The sequence below is a fragment of the Channa argus genome, chromosome 9, assembly GCF_033026475.1.
Source record: "Channa argus isolate prfri chromosome 9, Channa argus male v1.0, whole genome shotgun sequence".
Lineage (NCBI taxonomy): Eukaryota > Metazoa > Chordata > Actinopteri > Anabantiformes > Channidae > Channa > Channa argus.
In genome coordinates, this window is record NC_090205.1 from 23,475,107 (window position 1) to 23,495,536 (window position 20,430).

A 20,430-nucleotide genomic window follows, 5' to 3' on the forward strand; every position below is an offset into this window, starting at 1 on the left:
TGCCTCATGTGGCAATGCCAGTATTCTACTGCATCAACCTGTGGACATACAGGTGGAGTGGCTAAAAGATCTGTGGGCTAAACATTTCTGCCCATCATTGGCCAGGATGGTGTGTTGCAAAGCTTTAAAATGTGTGCTATGTTTCTCTGTTTATTGATAATGGTTTTTAGGCAGTTTTCTACCATGTCTACTCACTTGCAACACATTTGACAACTCAAGTTCGCTGATCAGAATCCTTTCTATACAATGTCCCGGAAACACCTATCTGGGAAGCAGTGTCTGCAGCTGTGTTGGCTTTCTCTGTGGGTGGAGAGCAGCACTCATATTCATTCTCCTTTTCCTTTGGGTTTTCCTACATCCCTATGCCTACGTCATTTAACTATGACCTGTCATCAAAGAATGCCTTGTAATAGACTTGCATCTTCTAGAGTGACTTTATTTCCGCGAATTAAAGAAAGGGACATCTGCTCGGCACAATAAAACATAAATTTAAAACCATTAAAACATAAAGGAGCAGTTCATAGACATGAATAGAAAATAAGATGTGTGTATAGATGTGTGTTTGTGGGCAATTATTATGGGAAGATATGTACGTGAAATCATTAAGAAATCTGTCAGTGAGTAATTGTTGAACTTGGGGGGGGGGGGGGGGGGGGGGGGGGGGGCTACCCCTGTGGGAAGACACAGTCTTCTTTTTAATCATGTTTTGCCATGGTTACCAGTCTTCTGCTTGAAAGATGAGCAGTCATTCATATCAGGGTCCAGAGGTCAACTGCAGTTTATTTTGGTTAGCTCTTTATGGTAAAACTATATCCTGTATTAAAACTCAATTACTCTCTGTTGGCTTAAGATGTCTAATTGAAAAGGGGGGAATTTTTATCCCTGGCCACCTCTATGGTGGTCTGATGATAAGTTGAAAAGAATGTTTTCCTGTTAAAATACTCTTTCTTTTGGTGGTATCTGACTATGTGTACATGTAGTCTGTGTTTTGTTGTTTGTTCACCTTTTTGTAGCACCGTGGTTCCACTGAGCCGAGGTTGGTATTGTATCTCATGATAGGAAGCCCTGTAGCTGGCTCCATTTCTTCTGCATGCTACTTGCCAGGGAGTCATTTTGACTTGGCTCTCAGGAGGGTTCCAATTATAGGCACAGTGTAGTCCAACTTTGCTGCCAGAAACTCATTGCCCCCTCTGGTTTGTGTTGCACTCGTACAAAACCAGAACTGATGAGACAGTACTGCAAAACACAGTACATAAGCACCAATATATCTTGAGATGGATAATTGTCCAATTAAGACTCTCTTTGAAAGATTGTAAGACTCTGAAGGAGGGTGAACTGTCTCAGTGGAACTGGACTCTGTCTTTGGACGGGCTGTAATGGATGACTGTGGTGCAGGAAGGTAGAGCAGTTATCCAACAATCCCACAGCTGTGGGTTCAATCCCCTCCAGTCACATGTCAAAGTGTCTTTGAGCAAGACACTGAGCCCCAACTCAGTTGCTCTCAGTGAGTGTTGGCCTGTGTGTGTGTGAATGGCTGAATGAGAAACAGTGTAAAGTGCTATGTAAGTGCAGACCATTTACCATTTTAAATCTGTTTGGAAAGGTTTACACTTTTGTCTCCAAAAGGCTAGTGGTCTACACCATCTGTGTTTCCCTCTTTACTTACAGGTAGAGAACTTCTAACACAGTCAATTGCATTACTTCTTCTCTAAAGTGTAAAGTGTAAAGCTTGAGGTTGGCCCGTTTTCCTTTTTGTGGTTTTGAAAATTACTGCTGTCTTCAGGGTGAGCAAACATGAAGTCTTCTTTCTGGACTCTGATGTGGTTTCTGGGTACAACATCCTTTTTAGAGCATTCTGTTTGGATAGAACTGGTACAAATTGCCTAGAATACATTAAGCAGGAAGAAAGGATCCATTTATGCATAGTTTTTATATACTATACTTTGATATTCAAAACATCCAGTGTGTTTTTCTTCACATTAGTGTCAGATAAGATCGGGAACAATGTTTTAACTATTAAAGAATATGTATACGCCACTATACAATTAATATTACAGTATATGTACTGTAAGTTCCATAAAATAGCCATATTAACATATCTGTTAGCATACAGTGAAGGCTGTAATGTTTACATCGTCTTAAGAAACAAAGCTTTTACATTTGAAACAAATTTGTCATCTTATTTACTCAGATACAATTGAATCCACCAAGTACTTAAAAATAAATTCAGATTATACAGTAAGTATTACATTTGTTTCCCTTTAGGCCTGTATCCAGACACACTGAAATGAAGCAGATATAACAAATACTGTATTTAGTGTAACTTCTTTTTAAAATTGCTTTCTATTTAAATATATGAAGCGAGGGATCATTGCCCTTGTGAAAAGGACCCAAGGGATATTTTAAATGGTGATGGAGAATAGTCGGTGAAACCAAAGACTTTTCTCAGATTTGAGACTAAAGCTGTATATATACAGTCTCGCAATGTATATACAGCTTTATCAACACGATATCACAAACTGTGGAACTCAAATGTTATAGGGAATGAAAAGAGCTGCATTCCTGGTCAGTAAGCAGCAGTTTGACAAGACAAATTACTGTGGCACCATAAACTCAGCTCTGCTCCATTCATCAACAGTTCTTTTCTCTGAAACTGTCACAGGTCAACAAAGGCTATTTGGTAAATTTAAAATGTTAATGTGTTAATGAAATTGATTTACATTCCCAAAGTAACTTTTCTCTTAGTCGTTCTTTTTTGTAGCTGACATTTTCTATCGTGTGCTTACTTAGATTTGTAGTAAAAAAGAGATTTTTTTTTATTTTTCTTTTTTAATTTAGTGCTTTGTTATCATAGATGATGTGTTTTTTTTTCTTTCTTTTTTCTTTTTTTTTTGTGTAAAAGTCAGAACTTAGTCCAAAAGAATGCAAAGCTGTTTGCAATGAGAGATGAACAATAGAGGACATGTTTTACTAATGACAGGTTTGGAAAACGTGAGGACACATGTTCCAAACAGATGTCTGCTGTTCATTTGGCAAATGCATTTGAAAATCAACTTACTACATATTTTGAAGTTTAATTCACAACCGAACCAAAACAAAAATCATTACTTTTAACATTTTCATGCATATTGCAGGAACTTCAGCCAGTAGACGTATCACTTCCACACAGTATAAAATAATTATCACTTTTTGTAGGAGGGTTGTAGTGTTTCTGCCTTGAAGACGGCTCATATTTCAGGAGGAAGTACAAATTAAACTAGTGTGCATCCTCATATGATGGGCTTCACTACTCTACTTAGTGCAAAGTTTGATTTTGTTCAGCCCACTCCGGCTTGGATTGTACACAGTAAAGGTAGCCAGGTTCAGACATGTGAGCACAGGCCCTCTGAAGAGACCCTCAAGGTTTCTCATTTTAACTTATTCACTATCAACATCTGGTTAGTTTATTGTTAGCTGCCATCCATGCAGCAGTCAGGGAGCCAGAGAGGGACTATTTGTGTCTCTCTCTTCCAAATCTAGATAGATTTTTTTTTTTCTCATCTCAGGATTTTTAAAATGGTTTCCTTCAAAGAATGTGACTCTTAACATGCTAAAATGTACGTAATTGTAAATATTGTTGGATTTTTCAACATTATAATTTTTTTCTAAATGGGCTTTTCCATATTTGGTTGTTTTTGACACATTTTTATTACTATACTTTGTCCACGAGTGTGACATGTGCATGGTTACATAAGCACGTATCAAAATGGACAGTCCGCTAGTGTGAAGTCTGACTGACACAGAGGGAACTGAATAATTAATACTGGAAAGTATTTTTATTACTGTTCTGTTTTCAGCTTGACTGGCGTTGTTAGCTCAGACTCGTTGGTCCTCAGACAGCATGCAGAATATTCAAACTGGTGTTTATGGTTGTACAGCAGAAAGCACGACCTCAGGTTTAGCTAAATACCTCGAGTGTTTAAGCATTCGACAAAGCCGACTGGAGACCCCACTGATCTCCAGTATTCAAGGCAGTGGGGGGGCTTTGAACTGAGCAATAGAGTTCACACATTACTCACCATGTGGTAAACCAAAGCATTTCTTCAAAGCACAAGAAATTACACCAAGTGCTCTCACAAAACAGTGATTTTAAGATTTTTTTCTTTCAACATGAGCATATCTGTAATGTTTGATGCTCGAAGAAACTGTCTCTTTATTTGTGTGAAGGAATACACATTGCTCTTTGTGTTCCTTGCTGTTCCTAAATGGCTGCAAAAGTTATGCATTGACCCTTTCAGAGTCACCCAGGGTGATGGAAGAGTGAGCAAAGCTATGCAGGAGGCCCAGCTGTTGCTCTCTCTTTGCCCTGGAACAGTGACATTCAGCAGATGTCACACAAGTTTTTGTTTTTCTCTTGATTTCTTTTAACCTATTCTGCACATTGTAGAATGATCAGTTGTGGAAATTAGAGAACATCTGAACGTTTTCAAATGCATCATTTTTATATTGCTGTTTTATTTTTCATTTTTTCCTTTTCTTTTTGGTCTGGTGGTGTCATTTTAAGCCAGAGTTTTGCTGAGAACACATCTGGTAGCTATATGTCTTCAGCTTGTTGTTAGCTTATCTGACCCATACTGCAAGACTTAAATCAGTCATCTCTTGCATATTCATGTGCAGTATCTCCTAGAGTATTCCTATTTATATGTCCCTTCAGTTTAGGAAATAGATGTTTAGCATCGGCATGTCCTTTTTGACAGCGTCTGCTTAAGTCATTTGCTTTTCTTGATCTCATAGGTTGCATACTTTGCCTTGTTTGGGGATGTCAAACCTCACCATATTTTGGTTTATTTATGGTCCCTGAGCAGAGTCTGGCTGTGCTGGCTGTGCTTACAGATTGGTTAGAGGCAGTTGTGGTAAATTTTAGTTTCAGGAAATGCTTTATTGGTCTTTTTTGTTTTAGTACAACACTCCTGTTTGTGACAGCAGTTGCTCCTGCATTGATCAGACACACCCTGAACAAGTCGTGGTCTAACAATGTACCCTGTCATGCTGCCCTCCCAACTAATCTTTATTGTATGTTTTGCATATTGTGGCCAAACATCCTTTCTCTCTCCTCCTCTAGAGGACAGTGGAGTCTCCCTGCTGCAGCTGATTGGGGACCCTCCTCCCGATGAGATCACCCAGGTCTATGGACCTGACAACAGCCTTGGATATGTCTTTGGCGCAGATGCCAATGCCGGGCAGCTGGCACGTGCTCACCTGCCGAGCTCATTCTACCGAGACTTCTCCCTCATCTTCAATCTGAAACCCACATCTAACAAGGGCGGAGTCATTTTCTCTATCACAGATGCCTCACAGCAGGTCATGTACGTGGGTGTTAAACTGTCAGCCGTGCAGGGTGGCAACCAGAATGTCATCCTGTACTACACACAGCCCGGCTCACAGAATTCAAATGAAGCAGCCAGGTTCCCTGTCCCCTCCATGAAAGATACCTGGACTCGTTTTGCTATTGCCATGAAGGATGATAAAGTGATGTTCTACCTCAACTGTGACACAGACCCCCAGGTAATGCCCATTAAAAGGTCCCGGGATGAGATCAAGCTGGAGGCCGGTGCTGGGGTCTTTGTTGGACAAGCTGGAGGAAGTGATCCTGAGAAGTTCCTGGTGCGTATACAGGTTTCATCATAGAAAATCCATCATTTGAAGAAAATGTAATATAGAAATATTTAATTTATCATTTTTTTTATCTTCCACGGTTGTTGAATAAATACAAGCATGATTCTTTCGCACTAAATGATTATGGCATTCACTGGGGATTCCTGCTGTTAAGCTTTGGAAAAGTGCAGGGTAATGTTTGATTTTCCATAATCAGGCATGTGAAACAACTTCACTGAATAACGCTCATATGATTTGATTGCTAAAATTGGCCTACTTCAAAACCATAACAAAAATGTCTATACTACCCCACCATCCTTTTCTCCGGATGGCTGCAAATAATTGGAAGACCTCACAGTTGGGATGTAATTAGCTGCAGTCATTTGACTGCAGTACATCTCAGCAGTTGACTACACCAAATGCTGGCCTTACCTGTTAAAAGGTTACAGTTGTTCACCCATGGTTGGCTGCAAAGATGAAAAAAATCCAGTTATAACTACAACTCATTATTTTAATAGATAAACCATAAAAATTACGTAGAGTGCAGATTTTTTGGGGAGATTACATTATTATGGACACCATTTAAAAAAACATTTAATACTGTATAAGGCTGTTTTCTGTGGACATGCAAACTGGTCAAATCACCTAACATTATCGCCTTACATTATTAAAAATATACCCTAATAAGTTAATCTCATTTGCACTTGAAATAAAGTTTTCAGTAAAGGAAAAGTGAAGAAAACTTTTTGCCAAGAACTTTTTTTTTTTGAAAACCACTTTGTAAATCTACTACTTTGTTTTGTGCTACACAAGCCTATGTAAGTTATTTCCCGTGTGGTTGGACAGTTTTTCAGAAAGCTGGTTTATAAAGTGCTAATGTAAAAAAAGGACCTACGTCTGTTCTTTCTTTAAGTATTTGTGGTCTTTGTGCTTCTGACCTTAGCTTGGCCAAGCCTCAAAGGGCCCTGTGAATTAAATTTCCCTAATCCAATTACAGCTTGGCGAGCATTTTGGCATCCAAATATTTACATTATGTATTTATAAAATGGACTTTCCATTCTGACTTTGTTTAGTTTATGTCACTTTTTCTTAATGTTCACTATTACCAAACATGCTGCAGTAACAGAAGTTCTTCCCATGAATGCGATATAAGATTTATTGCAAAAATCCAAAGCCTTTTTTCAGAAAGAGACCATGACACGTCAGCTTGAAGTTACAACCATTAATAGCCTGTGTAGAAACTGGGTTAAATCTTAAAAGGGCCTTTGTCATTTATCTTCAAAGCTCTTTCAAGAAATCCATTTGACTTTTTCTCGGGGCATAAATGAGGGTCGACTTCAAGTAACTGCAGCAGAGAAACCACCTCTACATACAGAGCTAATGGAGCTTTGATTGCAGGAAGATAGCATTCATGCTATTTGTGTGAGCATCCTGTGCGGAAACATATATGGCAACATCGGATCGTGTGTGTCTCCGGGGTGGGGGGTGGGCCAAGATACAGACACTTCACAGACAGAGGCTAAAATTGGAGACATCAAGAGACCCTCTGATTTTTAGGAAGGGGGGAATTCCATGAGAAATATCACGAAAAGTCCCATAAGGATAAACTCACATATTTATATGTTATAAGCAAAACACTGCTTGTGTGTGTTTGTGTGTGTGTGTGTGTGTGTTGGTGGTGGGGGGGTGTTCTGGCATTATTATACGCATCATTGAACATCAAAACACCATGTCCTTGTTTTTAAACAGGGGGTGATTGGTGAGTTGAGGGTGGTGGGAGACCCCCGCGCTGCTGAGAGACACTGTGAAGAGGATGGGGATGACTCTGATATGGTAAGCAATAACTAATCGGACCCTGGAGGTAATGTAACACTGTAGACGTGACTGGAATGTGCCAGGTCAACAAATGTTACAATGGGGGGGATACTGGTGTTTTTCATTTTAAAACATTTTCACAAGTAATAAACTGTATATATTGTGTTTATATATAATAATGTTTTTTTTCTAATACTTAACTTTACGGTTAAAAATCACAGTTTTATTATTTCATAATGCATAAAGAGTTATAGACAAAGAATACTAAAAGATTAATTTATGAATATAAGCGACTTTTAAAAAGGTTTTAAAAGTATTTTTAAAAGATATTTGATGAGGATTGTGACCACGTTTAAATTTACCTGACTGAACAACAGTACAGAGGTCAAATATTTCCAAAAGAAAAAAGCTAAACGAGCTGACACACCTACATCCACAGGAATTCCCTTGTATTTATTTCCCGATCACATGTCAGCATAGGAGGCAATTCAGTGAGCAGTGGTTCTTCAGTTTCATCACCCTGTCACTTCATGTCCTCACCAGCAATGAGTGTCAATCAGATTATAAACCAGCAGGTCTGTCAAGTGGAAAGCTACAGTCAGGGGCATCCCAAAATCAATACAAAGCTTTTATGATCAGCCAAAAACAAAAAAGTGTTTTGCTTGTGACATGTCGTTTTAGGTACACACTTTCTGCACAGTGTCCTTTCAGTAGCCATTAAAAGCACAATTAAAGCACATATTACTTTTACAATATAACAATATAACAATAGAGCAGTGAGCCTGCCGAGTGGTTTTAATGTTGTTGCTGAATGGGCTCAGCACTAGGACTGGCAACTAATAATATTTATGAATTTGATTATACTTGATTATAAAAACTCAGTTTTGAAATACTTTCATCAGGAGTCAGCAAATTTGACACTGTTGTTGTTGCTGATTAGTGTCCAAGTCTGGAATCTGAACAGTTTAATTATTTTAGTTTGTGCGTAGATATGTATAACTTTTTAAGGCATGTTCATGTTGAGATAAATATACAAGTAGTTATGTGTATTGCGTTTCTCTCTTATGGACATAATGTGCAAAAACATATATTCAAATAGTTTGAAGCTTTGTGTTTTTCTAGAACAAATATTCAAATGTCATTTTTGGCCAAATTCAACAGCGTTGATTGCTTCTAGCATGTTACATCACTTTTCAGTCGATTCACCACTGAGTCTGACCACCCACACAGAAACACAGGTGCCTCACTGCAGCCCACCAGCAGCCCTAATTGTTATTTGGTTAAACACTGCGCTCACAGCTGTTCTGTACTCTGAGACCACCAGAACCTTGTCCTTACTGACAGAATAAGGTTCAAGACTTTACTGTGTTGTCATCAAATCTGTATATGTTGTTTGGCTTAGCTGGTTCCGAGTGGAAATGGCAGGTTTCGGATTTCAGGATTAGGCTTTTATCTCACGCAGCTGTTTGACGTTATAGAGGACACATTTAAGACACTGAATCACCGAGCAGCATGGATCTAACAGCAGCAAAATTTAAGAGACTGTGTGTCTTAAACACTAAATAGCTAAGTGTTTGACTAAATTGCCTTAGTGCAGACGTAGAGTGATGACAGTTTTGCTCATTCAGTATCAAAGTACACCTTAATTTTATGCCAGTTGAATAAATATATCGTTTAAGATAAAGAGGCAGAAAAAAACATGTACAGCAATTAAAAGAAAACACTGATAACAAAAGGTCACTATAAGTCCATTATACTGAAGCTTACTTCAATTTTGTACTCAAATTTAAATTAAAAGAAAACAGTTTACAAGCCAACACTTGTGGTGTACACACACATTTAAATGAGGATTTTCTTAGACACGGAATAAAACCAAGAGAACTATCTTGTGAAATGAAATGTTAAATGTGTGATTGCTTTTCTCAGGTGTCAGGTGATGGAAGTGGCTATGCGGTAAATGAGGAAGTCAGACCCACAAAACCAGCTGTGGAGAAACCTCGATGGACGGTATGGAACAACTTTGTTTTTGAATGAATTTTTTTTTCTTTTTTTTTTTAAGATAAAGGTTTGACAATAATTAATGTTCTTTCCAATCACTGGGCTGCTTTAAACATTATATTGAATAATTACTGGTAGGTCTATCATTATCTTTCTGGAAAATTTTCAGAATTTTATGCAAAACTATTAATTCAGTGTCAAGCCTGGTTAAAGAGGATTTAAACAGCTGATCAAGCCTGGACAACCGTGCTTCTGCAAACAGAGTCATCCCAGTGTTAGATATATACCAGTGATGTCTCAGGTTACCCTGTATAAGTGAGTAACCACTCTCCCCTCAGGAGAGATTAAAAACTGCTGAGTTGATGTCTGGAAATCGGAGCTGCCTCTGTCTTATACATTTAGGAACAAAGACATTTTTACATACATTTTTGTCTCACATCAGACGGGAGAGCAGCTGACCTTGGTGAGTTAAATATTCCCATTGTGAAGGTTTAGAGTTATGGATTTTGTCATTTTGAATTTAGATGATCTTTTTATTTTGCAAACAGCAGCAGAGTTGGCCAGTTTAAGTGCAGTCATTCAAAATGCACTGCACAAGGATTCACCTTGTGTCAGGCGTGTGTGTGTGTTGTGGGCACGTGGCAGCAGGAGATTGTCGCCTGGATGAAAGTCAGCCACACATGTTCACTGCCTCATCGTATCTTTGTGTATTCTTATATCTGTCCTTGTGTCCTTCTCTCTGCTTTGTCTCTCTGTCAGATTCCACAAACACCCACTCACACCTTCCTAGCCATAAAAGATAACCGTGCAGGCTGAAGCATACGGTAGCACAATCCCCCACTCTGAGTGCATCCACTCCCACTCACAATTATAGTGCAGAGTTAGAAAAACCAGATGTCAATTTGGACTCAATCTGATCCAATTCAGAGGCCCCTACATCCCACCTCCCTGCTTTGTTATTCTGACTGGTTTCTCAATCAACTGCGTACAGGAAGCGACAAGAGGTGGAAAGAAACTTAAGGGAGACAGGGAGGGCAGGGTCAGAAATCTCTTCATCATTACTGCTCTAGTTATTCTGCCTTGTTGCTCTTTGCATTTTACAAGGGGCATTTCCATCTTTTCACTGGGTATTTATTAGCATTCTGTAATATAAAACACAACAGCTGGCAATTTAATGCCTGTACCTGCTGCTGTTTTTCCATCTGATGTGTGTTCATAGAAAATAAAACCTGCACTCTACACAATTGTCCAAGCAGAGCAATTAAGACAAGTCTGGGCAAAGACAAGTTAGAGCACGAGAGGTGTATAAGTGAAACTTTCCATTTTGTCATCCTGGAATTCATGGTGATAGATGGCAGAGCTAGTCACTGGCCATCTCTGGTGCCACCCCCTGCTAGACTCAGGCACTGGTGTTAGGCACTTGGCTCATACTTCTGATCTAGATTTTGTTTTCCCAAATTGTTTAGTACTCTTTTTCTATAAGTTCATTATGAAATAATAAAACACCTATTTTTAACTCTCAAGTTAAGTATTTCTAAGAAATAAATTTTATATATAAACACAATATATACAGTTTATTATATGTGAAAATGTGTTTGTAACATTTCTAGACCTGCCCCTGGATAACACACAGTGAATAAAATCTGCCTGAATTAGAGTTTTGAGTTTGCTCAAAATTCTGCGTCATTACATTAACTGCCTGGGGGAAATAATGTAGTTACAATATGTTCTGTTTTAAGAGAAAACATCTTTTAAAATTTGTGTGTGCACTAATCACCTTTGAAATGACTGGATATTCATTAAATAAGACAGAAATATTCACCAGGTTTCTTTGCAGTAACATGGGCTGTAGAATACTGCAGTTATGTTCAATGGCTGAATTTCCTGGGTTAAGCTAAATGCCATAACTTCGAAGTGGAGTTCCAAAAAACCGCTTACTTTTTACTTTTGTAATAGTTAGACAACCTTGGTTACTGCATTTCATAAACATCTGGACTGTTCTTCCCTTTATCCCCAGGCCAATCACAAAAATGTGAAAAATAGGTTTCCTCTTTGAAACTTCATAGGACATGCACTTTAAAAAAGCTCTTGTGGAGGTACTGTAGCATATGTCAATTGCCAAAGGAGCTGCATGCCTGCTCTTAGATTCAGGGGGTTGTGTGACTCAAATCAATCAACACTATGTTCTAAAGATGGGAGCCTCCCATCCATCATCTCCAGCTATGATGGATAGGTAAAGGAGTGAACAAGCAGGGTATTCTTTATCCCAATAATGCATGTAGCAACCTAGAAGACTCAGTTATGGTCTGGCCAAATTCTTAGCATAGCCAGTGCTGTGCAACACAGTGGGGAGAATAGTTTCCCAGAGGAAACTGGTTAATTATCAACACTTTGCCCCCTCAGCTGCCCCCTCACCTGCATTCTTCATCCATCTCCTCTCCTGAATTCCACAGGTGACAATTTGAGGTGTGTCACCGGTAAAGAACGAGCTACAGACGGGGCCATTTGCATTTCCTCCCCCGTTTTTTTTTTTTGGAAGCTGAAATGACCCCACCACCCCCAACACTGAGTTACTCCTTTTGCTTCATTCAGCCCCTCTAGCCTGTTATTCTTTTGTCTGCAAAATCTACCCACACACCCTTTACCTCCGCTTTCAGGTTACACAGAAATATAGAAAGTATTATTTCTAAATATATTTATTAGAATCGATTTAACTTTGGACTGCAGGATAATGAGGATTTGAGTAGAAACAGGAGGTATACTGGACATTCAAACACATTTTTTTGTCCTTTGGTTGAAGGTTGTGTTTTAAATTTGACTCTTACCGTACTCAGATGTCACTAATACTCTGGATAATGCAGTTGTAGGCTAGAGCAGTGCTGTAGAATTGGGGCTGTGTTTCCCAAAAAGGTTCAACTAAAAGAAGAACATTGTCACAGGGCCCAGTCATGAGGTGGGTGACAGTGATTAATAAACAAAAAGCAATTCCCCCCCCCCCAAAAAAAAGAAAATAAATTACTCAGCCTTTAGTCAACCGCTTTGGGCTTGTCCCTTCAGGGTCACCACAGCAGAATATGCACATTGATTTGGCATCATGAGTTTTTATGCCGGATGCTCTTCCTGCCACAGAACTCCCATTTTATTCAGGCTTGGGACTCGTGTTACCTATTTGGCTGCATAAACTATAAACAAGCAGTTGAATGGCCACACAGTGCTGAAAACAAGTCATTTAGTTGGGACCGTTTAATAAGTTTAAATAGAGCTATGAAATCTAGAGCAAGCTCGGTGCAGCTTTCAGTAAGTGTCATCCGTTGCAGTTTTTGAATATGTATCTGTTGCATGATTATTTTCCTGCAGACTTCTCCTCCAGCTTCTGTGCCCATTCAGGAGCCTCCGCTCACCAGGGGAACGGAAGTTTTCATTGCAAGAGAGACAGGTGAGATTTTGTGCATACAGTCAACACTTTCTGAAAAAAAAGTCTTAAAGCTACACTTATGCTCGCTACATTAGTCATTGTGCACATAACCTGCCACATCAACATACAGCCAGGACCATTTTAACTCACTCATAGACATAAATGGGCTTGAGTTTTTTGGGTATTTGAAACTCTTATGGTTTCTCCAGTTAGATTATTGTGCTTGCAGAGAGAGCTCAACACAAACCTGAGGTTGTATATGCTTATTCTGTATTTTATTTCAGCAGGTAAAGAGTTAAGTGTATTTCTGTTTCACACAGGTCCTTTGTGAGTGTTTTTACAGATGCATTTGAATCTGTTTTCTTGCTATTTTGCCCTCTTTTTTTATTATTTGGCTTTAAAAAATGGCACTAAAGGGGTCGATTGGAAACTTTTAACCAACATCTTAATCTGCATTACAAAGATTTCCACACTGACTGGGTTGGTAAATGGCCACTTACATAGCACTTTTATCCAAAGAGCCTTACAATGTTGCTTCTCATTCACCCATTCACACACACTCACACACTGCTGGCGGTGGCTGCCAAGCAAGGTGCTCACCTGACCCACCAGGAGCAACTTGGGGTTCAGTGTCTTACCCAATGACGCCTCGAGACATAGCCAGGAGGGATGTGGAATCAAACACTGACCCTGTGGTTCATGAACGACTGCCTTACCAACTAAATAACCTGATGATGTCAACCCATCGCCCTCTGGTTGACTATACGTTGGTTTTATTTAAAGAGACATAAAATGAAATAGAAATAGTCCCTGTAGCCTGTTATATGACGGGACTTATCTCTCGTTCTTTGTTTATTTAGATCCCCAGAAGCTATGAAGATCTAAAAAGCTGCATAACAAGAGCTTTTCATTACATTTTACAAAGTGAAAATAACGAAATACATTGAGTACTATAGGATTTGATTTATTCATAGCCTTTTTTTCATAATTCTACTCAGAATAGGTAATGAATTTATTGGTTGTCCACTTATTTTAGAAGCTTTTAGAAACTTAGTTTGGCCATATTCACCTACTTAAAAACAAAGCTGTATTGACTCATTTATTTTTTAATCATATAACTGTTTCTCTTACTTTTTATTCACTTTGTTTTAAAAAAAAATGTAGAATTTGCCATATATTTTGCTATTAATATAGCCTGGTGTCTTTCCATCTGTTTGGTAAGGAAGGGGGTGTTTACAGGGGGACAACTGTGGCTTAGGAGGTAAAGCAGTTGTCCATTAATCTCAGGGTTGTTGGTTTGAATATAGGCTCCTCTATCACGTGCCAAAGTGCCCTTGAGCAAGACGCTGAACCCAAACTTAGTTGCTCTCAGTGAGTGAAGGCCAGCTGCATAGCAGCTTCTCGCTCAGTGTATGTGATTGTGCGCATGAGAAGCAGTGTAAAGCTCTTTGGGTAATAATAAGATGGGAAGGAGCTAAATAATTGCAGACCTTTTACCATCTCACACGGTGTTGCAGAGATCAGTATTCCTGGAACATGCACAGCTGACATCCATAAAGCACAGACTTACTGGTACATGTCTCCATCTAGTGGACATCAGGCCCAATGCAGTATGTGGGCTGGAAGAAGCACTCTGGATATGACTGAATCATTTAACTTACATCAAATGAAACCATTGCTTTTGTTATTTAACTTTTTAAAATATCACCTAGGTTGTTTTAATTCTTTATCAAATAATAATACAAATTAATTAATTTATAAATTGTTATTTTTATTTTTCTTATTTTCTAAATTCTACAGGGAGGCTCAACGTATCAATGTGGTTTTCCTCATTTTACTTTGATGTGATTTCTTTCTGCTGTGTACTATGCTAGTTCATATATTTTTTGAATACATGGTAGTGGAAACTGTGTAAACCCACCGTGTGTTTCAGCACCATGTAGTGGTGGTATCAGGAAGGACTCATTAGGTCATATAGTCTGGAGGAAGTATTTCAGTATTACAGGTTAACAGTTTTCAGTAATATAAAGATGTAGGTCTTTGACTCTTACCATTTGCCATCATGGAGTCAACTGACACCAAAAATGTATTTTTGAGAACACACATTGTCCAAATTCAAGTAAAAAGTGTAAAGATATTTTGTCAGGAATTCATCATTGTTGATCTAAACTTGTACTTCATATTGCACTGTTGCGAAGGATGTTAGAAATAATTTTTATTTTTCAATAATTGAAGCCAAAATTCAATAAAATAATGAGTATAAAGTCCTTTTATCTGGACTTTATATTATTTCTAAATACTCTTATAGTTATTATTATTATTATTATTATTATTATTATTATTATTTGGTCACTTGAGATACTACACACTACTATGCTTTACAGTAAACTGGTTTACCTCTTGTCCTTGATTATACAAACAACTACAATGTCTCTTAACCTACAGACTCAATTTAACATTGTTGTTTACTTTGTGTTCAGCAAGTGACTCCCAGCATGATTCACTGGAGTCAAGACCCGGCTATCCTGGGTCAACAGGTGGGTCAAAGGGGATTTCAAAAACGCAAAGACAAGCATCCAAATCCCTAGTGTTTTTGGTTTCCGTCTGTGTACCTGCTTCATGTTTGAACTCAACATGCACAACCTCACATGGATTTCAAAAGCACTCATATACAGGAATGCATGACTCTGTTTACTTAATAGGTTGGTAGGCATGTTTTCATGTAGGCCGAAGGGACGAAAATCCAGTGTTGACCCCTGAAAGCTTCCCGGTGAGAAAACAGAAGAGCTCAACTGAGAAAGCAAACAAACACAAAAGGGAAAACTAGCACTGTTTTATTGGTTTCCTTATGAAACTGTGTGGCGTTCTGGATAAAAAGATAGAGAACCAGTGTTAGATTTTGGATTGCATGTACAGCACTAATAATATTGCATATTAACTCTGGCAACTAATGTTATGATATACAGTGTATTATTTATTGCATCCATTGTGAGGTGCTTGATCCATTGTTCTGTTCTAACTACTAACGTGAATTATTACGGAAGCCTCCCTACAGTGGACATGGTTTTGCTGTGCCATGTCAGCAGTGCCGATGAGTAATTTCAGCACAACTGAAGAAGTGGGCTGTATTTCATAAACTTCCACTGAAACAGACACATTCAGTTAGAAGAGTGTCAAAGAGGTTGAATGGGGTCACCAAGAAAATAAATATCAGGATGGTGATGCATGCGGGCTTGGGAAGGCGTAATAAACTACCGCCTCAAAACCTTCGCATGGCCCATAAAGTGCAGCCATGTAGTCTGGGACTTTTGCTCCTTCGAGCAAAAAGTCATTTTCTCCTTTTGTACTCTTCTTTTGGGAGCATGAAATGTCTTGTTTACTGTTTGGGACATGGGATCCAATCGTTAGTCATTTCTGAAAGCTCTTTTTATGTGGGTATTAATGACTCTGTCCTTTGTCATTGTTTTCCAGGACCAGCTGGGCCTAAAGGAGAGAAGGGTGACCGAGGGGACAGAGGAGAGAAAGGAGACAGGGGTCCAATTGGGCCTAAGGGAGAATCGAGCAGTGGCTCCAGCACACGGGCTGGAAACCGTGCAGAGAAGGTCTTATTATAGTTTGACACTGATGTTTCTTTATCCATGTTAAATATTTTAGTTTATTTCTTTGTTTTGACATTGGATTTGTTGGTTTTACAAATAGTGCAATTAAATATAACACTTCCTGCATCTTCTTTTAATTATCAGGGAGAACCTGGAGAAAAGGGAGCAAAGGTAAGTTACAGTTTGAGTGATTCTAAGCTCATTGATTTGAGTCTCTTTCTCTGTTTTGGGTACTAACAGAGGAATTGTCTGTCTGTTACTGATGTTTTACAGCTTTCATCATGGTCATTTACTAGAACAGGTCTGGAAATACATTAAAAAGTTAGTGTACTCAAGTGTTGGCTTCCAGAAAACTGACAGTTTAAAGTTTACATGTTTTATTCCTCTTGTGTAACCACATCATCCATTAACACTGACGGTTCTTGGTAGATCAGTGGGTAGAGCAGCAGGAAGGGATGCAGAAGTCCGCTGGAATAAATCCTAGCTTACCCACCAGGTGTGTCCCTGAGCGAGACACTCAGCGCTAGTTCCCCGGGCGCCCACCCCGAGGCTGCCCAATGCTCCCCCAAGGGGCTGGGTTAAATGCGGAAAAAGAATTTCATTGTAACATGTATGTGCTCAATGACAACAAAGGTTGTTGTCGTTTTTCTTCTTCTTCAGGGCAACGCAGGATTTGGCTACCAAGGAAAGAAGGGTGAGCCCGGCCCCCCTGGACTACCCGGACCCCCAGGCCCCCCAGGCCCAGCAACAGAGTTTTCAGTTGGTGGCAGTGGTGCAGTTGTTTCCAGGGTTCCTGGACCCCAAGGGCCACCTGGACCATCTGGTGCCCCGGGCCCCCAAGGACCACCAGGAGCTGATGGAGAGCCAGTTAGTAGCCTTCAGATTCATTTTGTTCACTTGAAATGAATAAATGTCACATTTTCTGTTGATTTGATACTTAACTGGGAACTGTTGTGGCCAAAATAATGTTTATGCTGTCTGTCTGTCTATTTCAATCTTGCAGGGCGATCCCGGTGAGGATGGAAAACCTGTAAGTGTTTCCCAGCACAATATAAAAACCACTGATCACTTCACTTCACTTTTTTCACTTCTAAATAGTTTTTCTTCTAGATTGTTAAAATAGAGATTTTTTTAATTAGCTTTTCTTTGTGGTAAAATTCATGACAAACTCAGTGGCTTTAACATTATGGCTTCTACAACACAGGGTCCTGATGGACCTCCAGGCTTCCCAGGAACCCCAGGAGGCATTGGACCCAAAGGACAGAAGGTAAGATGCTTGGTTAAAAAAAAAAAAGTAAATACAATTACATCATAGAGCAATGGAATCAACTGTTTGAGTTTACAGACAAGAACATCTTTAGATGTAGAAATACTGTACTGGATCTTGTCTTAATAAGTCTTGCTAAAATAGGGAGACCGTGGAGAGGGACAGCCTGGCCCCAGGGGACCCCCAGGACCTCCTGGACCTGCAGGAACAGGTTTTAGATCGGTGAGTTAATCCTCAGTCACCTGTTCAAAATCATCTAGACACACTTGTATCTGCTGACAACAGCCTATGTTTATGAATCGCTTGTGACCTCAATGGGTGTCTTTCAGACTTTTGTGGACATGGAGGGCTCTGGTTTCCCTGATTTGGAATCTATTCGGGTGAGGAAAACTTTGTAGTCTGTGTAGTAGGGGACTTTATTTTTGTTGCCATTACACTAATCAGTTTGTGTCCTTATGCGCAAAATCAAAGCCAGAAGAAAACATCCTTTATGTGACTACAGATAAGCTGCAAAGCTGCAAGGCTACATAGATTACTGTGGACTGTTTTATGTGCAATAGGGACTTCCTGGGCCACCAGGTCCACCTGGTCCCCCTGGTCCTCCTGCTCCTTCTACAACTGGCACCGCATTGAGTTCAGGGGCATTTGGACCACCAGGAAAGGAAGGTGCCCCCGGTAAACCTGTAAGTATCAGTCCTCCTGTCTCAATGCCACTTGCCCAGTAGCGATAAACTTGCTAACTGTCTAAATAGTGATTATAATGAATGCAAAGTTTAACCAAATAAACAACTACTGTCTACTTGAAACGCATCTTTTGGCCTGTAGGGCTTGCCTGGCTTGCCTGGCACTGATGGGTCTCCAGGAGCTCCTGGTTCCAAGGGGGAAAAGGTAATGACCTAGTGAAAACAATTGCTTCCATATAAAGACTACCATATTCCCTTTGTAGCATCCCAGTGAACTGATCATAGTGAAGATGTCAACATCTAACTGAAAATATATCCTTTTGCTAAAACAAAAATGTTTTAAGGAAACCAATGATCTTAATAGCTAATGAAACATAATTTACAATATTATTGTGCTCATTTAAAACAATATTCTAGGCTATATAGAATTGTAGCACACATTATTTTAACAGTGGCTATTAGATTTCAATGTAGTCTGTATTTTTTATTTTTTTTACGAGAGGAGAAATCAAATTTCAGTTCATTGACACATTTTGTTAAACTCTTTCCGACACTAGGGCGATTCAGGTGAGCTGGGTCTTCCTGGAGCAGTTGGAGAAAAGGTGTGAATTTATGACCTTCATTTCCTTTGTTTGTTTTTTTACCTAATGACTTTTTAAATAAAAAACTTCAAAGTCAGTTCCTTCCATAAAATTGAGTTGGAAATCTCTGTGCATTTGGAGTAACGGAAGTGCGTATAGGTGTCTGTTTCCAACTCATTGTTAATATTCATTCAACTTTTTAAAAACATTTTTCTATTCCTTTCATTTCTCTTCTTACCAATCTGCTGCCTCACTATTTATCCTCCTCCTACTCTCCTAAGCCTTCCCATCTGCAGGTAACTGGGCTCCCACATGTCAGCCATCATAAGGGATTAATGTCTTTTAACTATATGCAAATGTTTGTCAAATATTGGTAGCTACACACTAGACTTTGTATAATCTGGATTCTGCCTGTGGTTTGATTTACCATTTGGTGGTGTGTGAATTTGGTCCCAGTCCCAATACTGGCAAGGAATGTTTCTCCTGTTTACTTGTAAACCACACTAATAACTACTGAAAAAACTAAATGGTACTTGATACACCTATTGATTGTTTTATGGAGGAATTTGTATTTGCTTTGATTTTATTTTGTTCTGTATTCTAAACACTGATTTTCCTCCTGTTATTTCATCCTGCAGGGAGATCGAGGAGAACCTGGTTTAACAGGACCTGCAGGAGAACATGGACTTGCTGGTCTGCCTGGTCCCATAGGACCAGTTGGGCCGCCTGGGCCTCCCGGGCCTCCAGGACCAAGTTATCGTGTTGGATTTGTAAGTTTTGCGTTTGTTGGCCTTGGATAAAGCTTGTAAAACGTTATGGAACAAGATGTATGTATATGCAATGGAATACATACAGTAGGTGTAGTTTTGTTTTTCAAGTTTTTTATCTTTGGTGGTATTTGTAGGATGACATGGAGGGCTCGGGTGGAGGTGTCATCAATGGACTTCCTGGTGTCAGAGGACCAGAAGGAAGACAGGTCAGTAGGGTACTGCATGGTGAATTATAAGACTTTGATCTTAAACAAATGATCAGTCACTTTATACTATTCAGATTTGTGTTATTTAATGAAGCCGTTATGAACAATTCTCATTCAGCTTAGTGGTTTGGTTGATTACATATTTTGATTTTATCCTATTATTGAATTAGTAATCACTAGTCTAATATTCTCAATAGCAAAAAAAATGACCAAATATGTGCTTTCAGGGTCCTCCTGGCGTACCTGGACTTCCGGTAAGTGTTCTTCTTGACCCTTCAAACTCAATATGAAGTTAACTTTGAATCAAACAGTTTTTGTACTTTAAGTTTGTGGTCATGTTTTGTGCCATCATATAAATAAGCCCAAAGTGTTTTATTAGTGGAAAAACTGTAACCTGAGGTAGAGTGATAAGGCTTTAGTGTTTAGTCTTTGCACTTCATGTTTCCTTTGCTTATTTAACAT

The 20,430-nt window shown here is 39.1% G+C and overlaps 1 protein-coding gene across 4 annotated transcripts in view; it reads left to right on the forward strand.

Moving 5' to 3' along the window:
- col18a1a (collagen type XVIII alpha 1 chain a) overlaps nucleotides 1–20,430 on the forward strand; it is a 67,385-nt gene that overhangs the window by 34,446 nt on the left and 12,509 nt on the right. For 3 of the 4 annotated variants that reach the window (XM_067516375.1, XM_067516374.1, XM_067516371.1), the window contains 18 exons: nucleotides 5,102–5,643; nucleotides 7,384–7,467; nucleotides 9,376–9,456; nucleotides 12,805–12,883; nucleotides 15,343–15,399; nucleotides 16,334–16,464; nucleotides 16,606–16,632; nucleotides 17,122–17,328; nucleotides 17,465–17,491; nucleotides 17,666–17,728; nucleotides 17,873–17,950; nucleotides 18,058–18,108; nucleotides 18,289–18,411; nucleotides 18,554–18,616; nucleotides 18,969–19,013; nucleotides 19,631–19,762; nucleotides 19,897–19,968; nucleotides 20,196–20,222. In XM_067516375.1, coding sequence (XP_067372476.1) covers nucleotides 5,102–5,643; nucleotides 7,384–7,467; nucleotides 9,376–9,456; nucleotides 12,805–12,883; nucleotides 15,343–15,399; nucleotides 16,334–16,464; nucleotides 16,606–16,632; nucleotides 17,122–17,328; nucleotides 17,465–17,491; nucleotides 17,666–17,728; nucleotides 17,873–17,950; nucleotides 18,058–18,108; nucleotides 18,289–18,411; nucleotides 18,554–18,616; nucleotides 18,969–19,013; nucleotides 19,631–19,762; nucleotides 19,897–19,968; nucleotides 20,196–20,222 — 1,889 coding nt within the window. The remainder of the gene's footprint in view (nucleotides 1–5,101; nucleotides 5,644–7,383; nucleotides 7,468–9,375; nucleotides 9,457–12,804; nucleotides 12,884–15,342; nucleotides 15,400–16,333; nucleotides 16,465–16,605; nucleotides 16,633–17,121; nucleotides 17,329–17,464; nucleotides 17,492–17,665; nucleotides 17,729–17,872; nucleotides 17,951–18,057; nucleotides 18,109–18,288; nucleotides 18,412–18,553; nucleotides 18,617–18,968; nucleotides 19,014–19,630; nucleotides 19,763–19,896; nucleotides 19,969–20,195; nucleotides 20,223–20,430) is intronic. The other variant, XM_067516373.1, reaches the window with a different exon arrangement.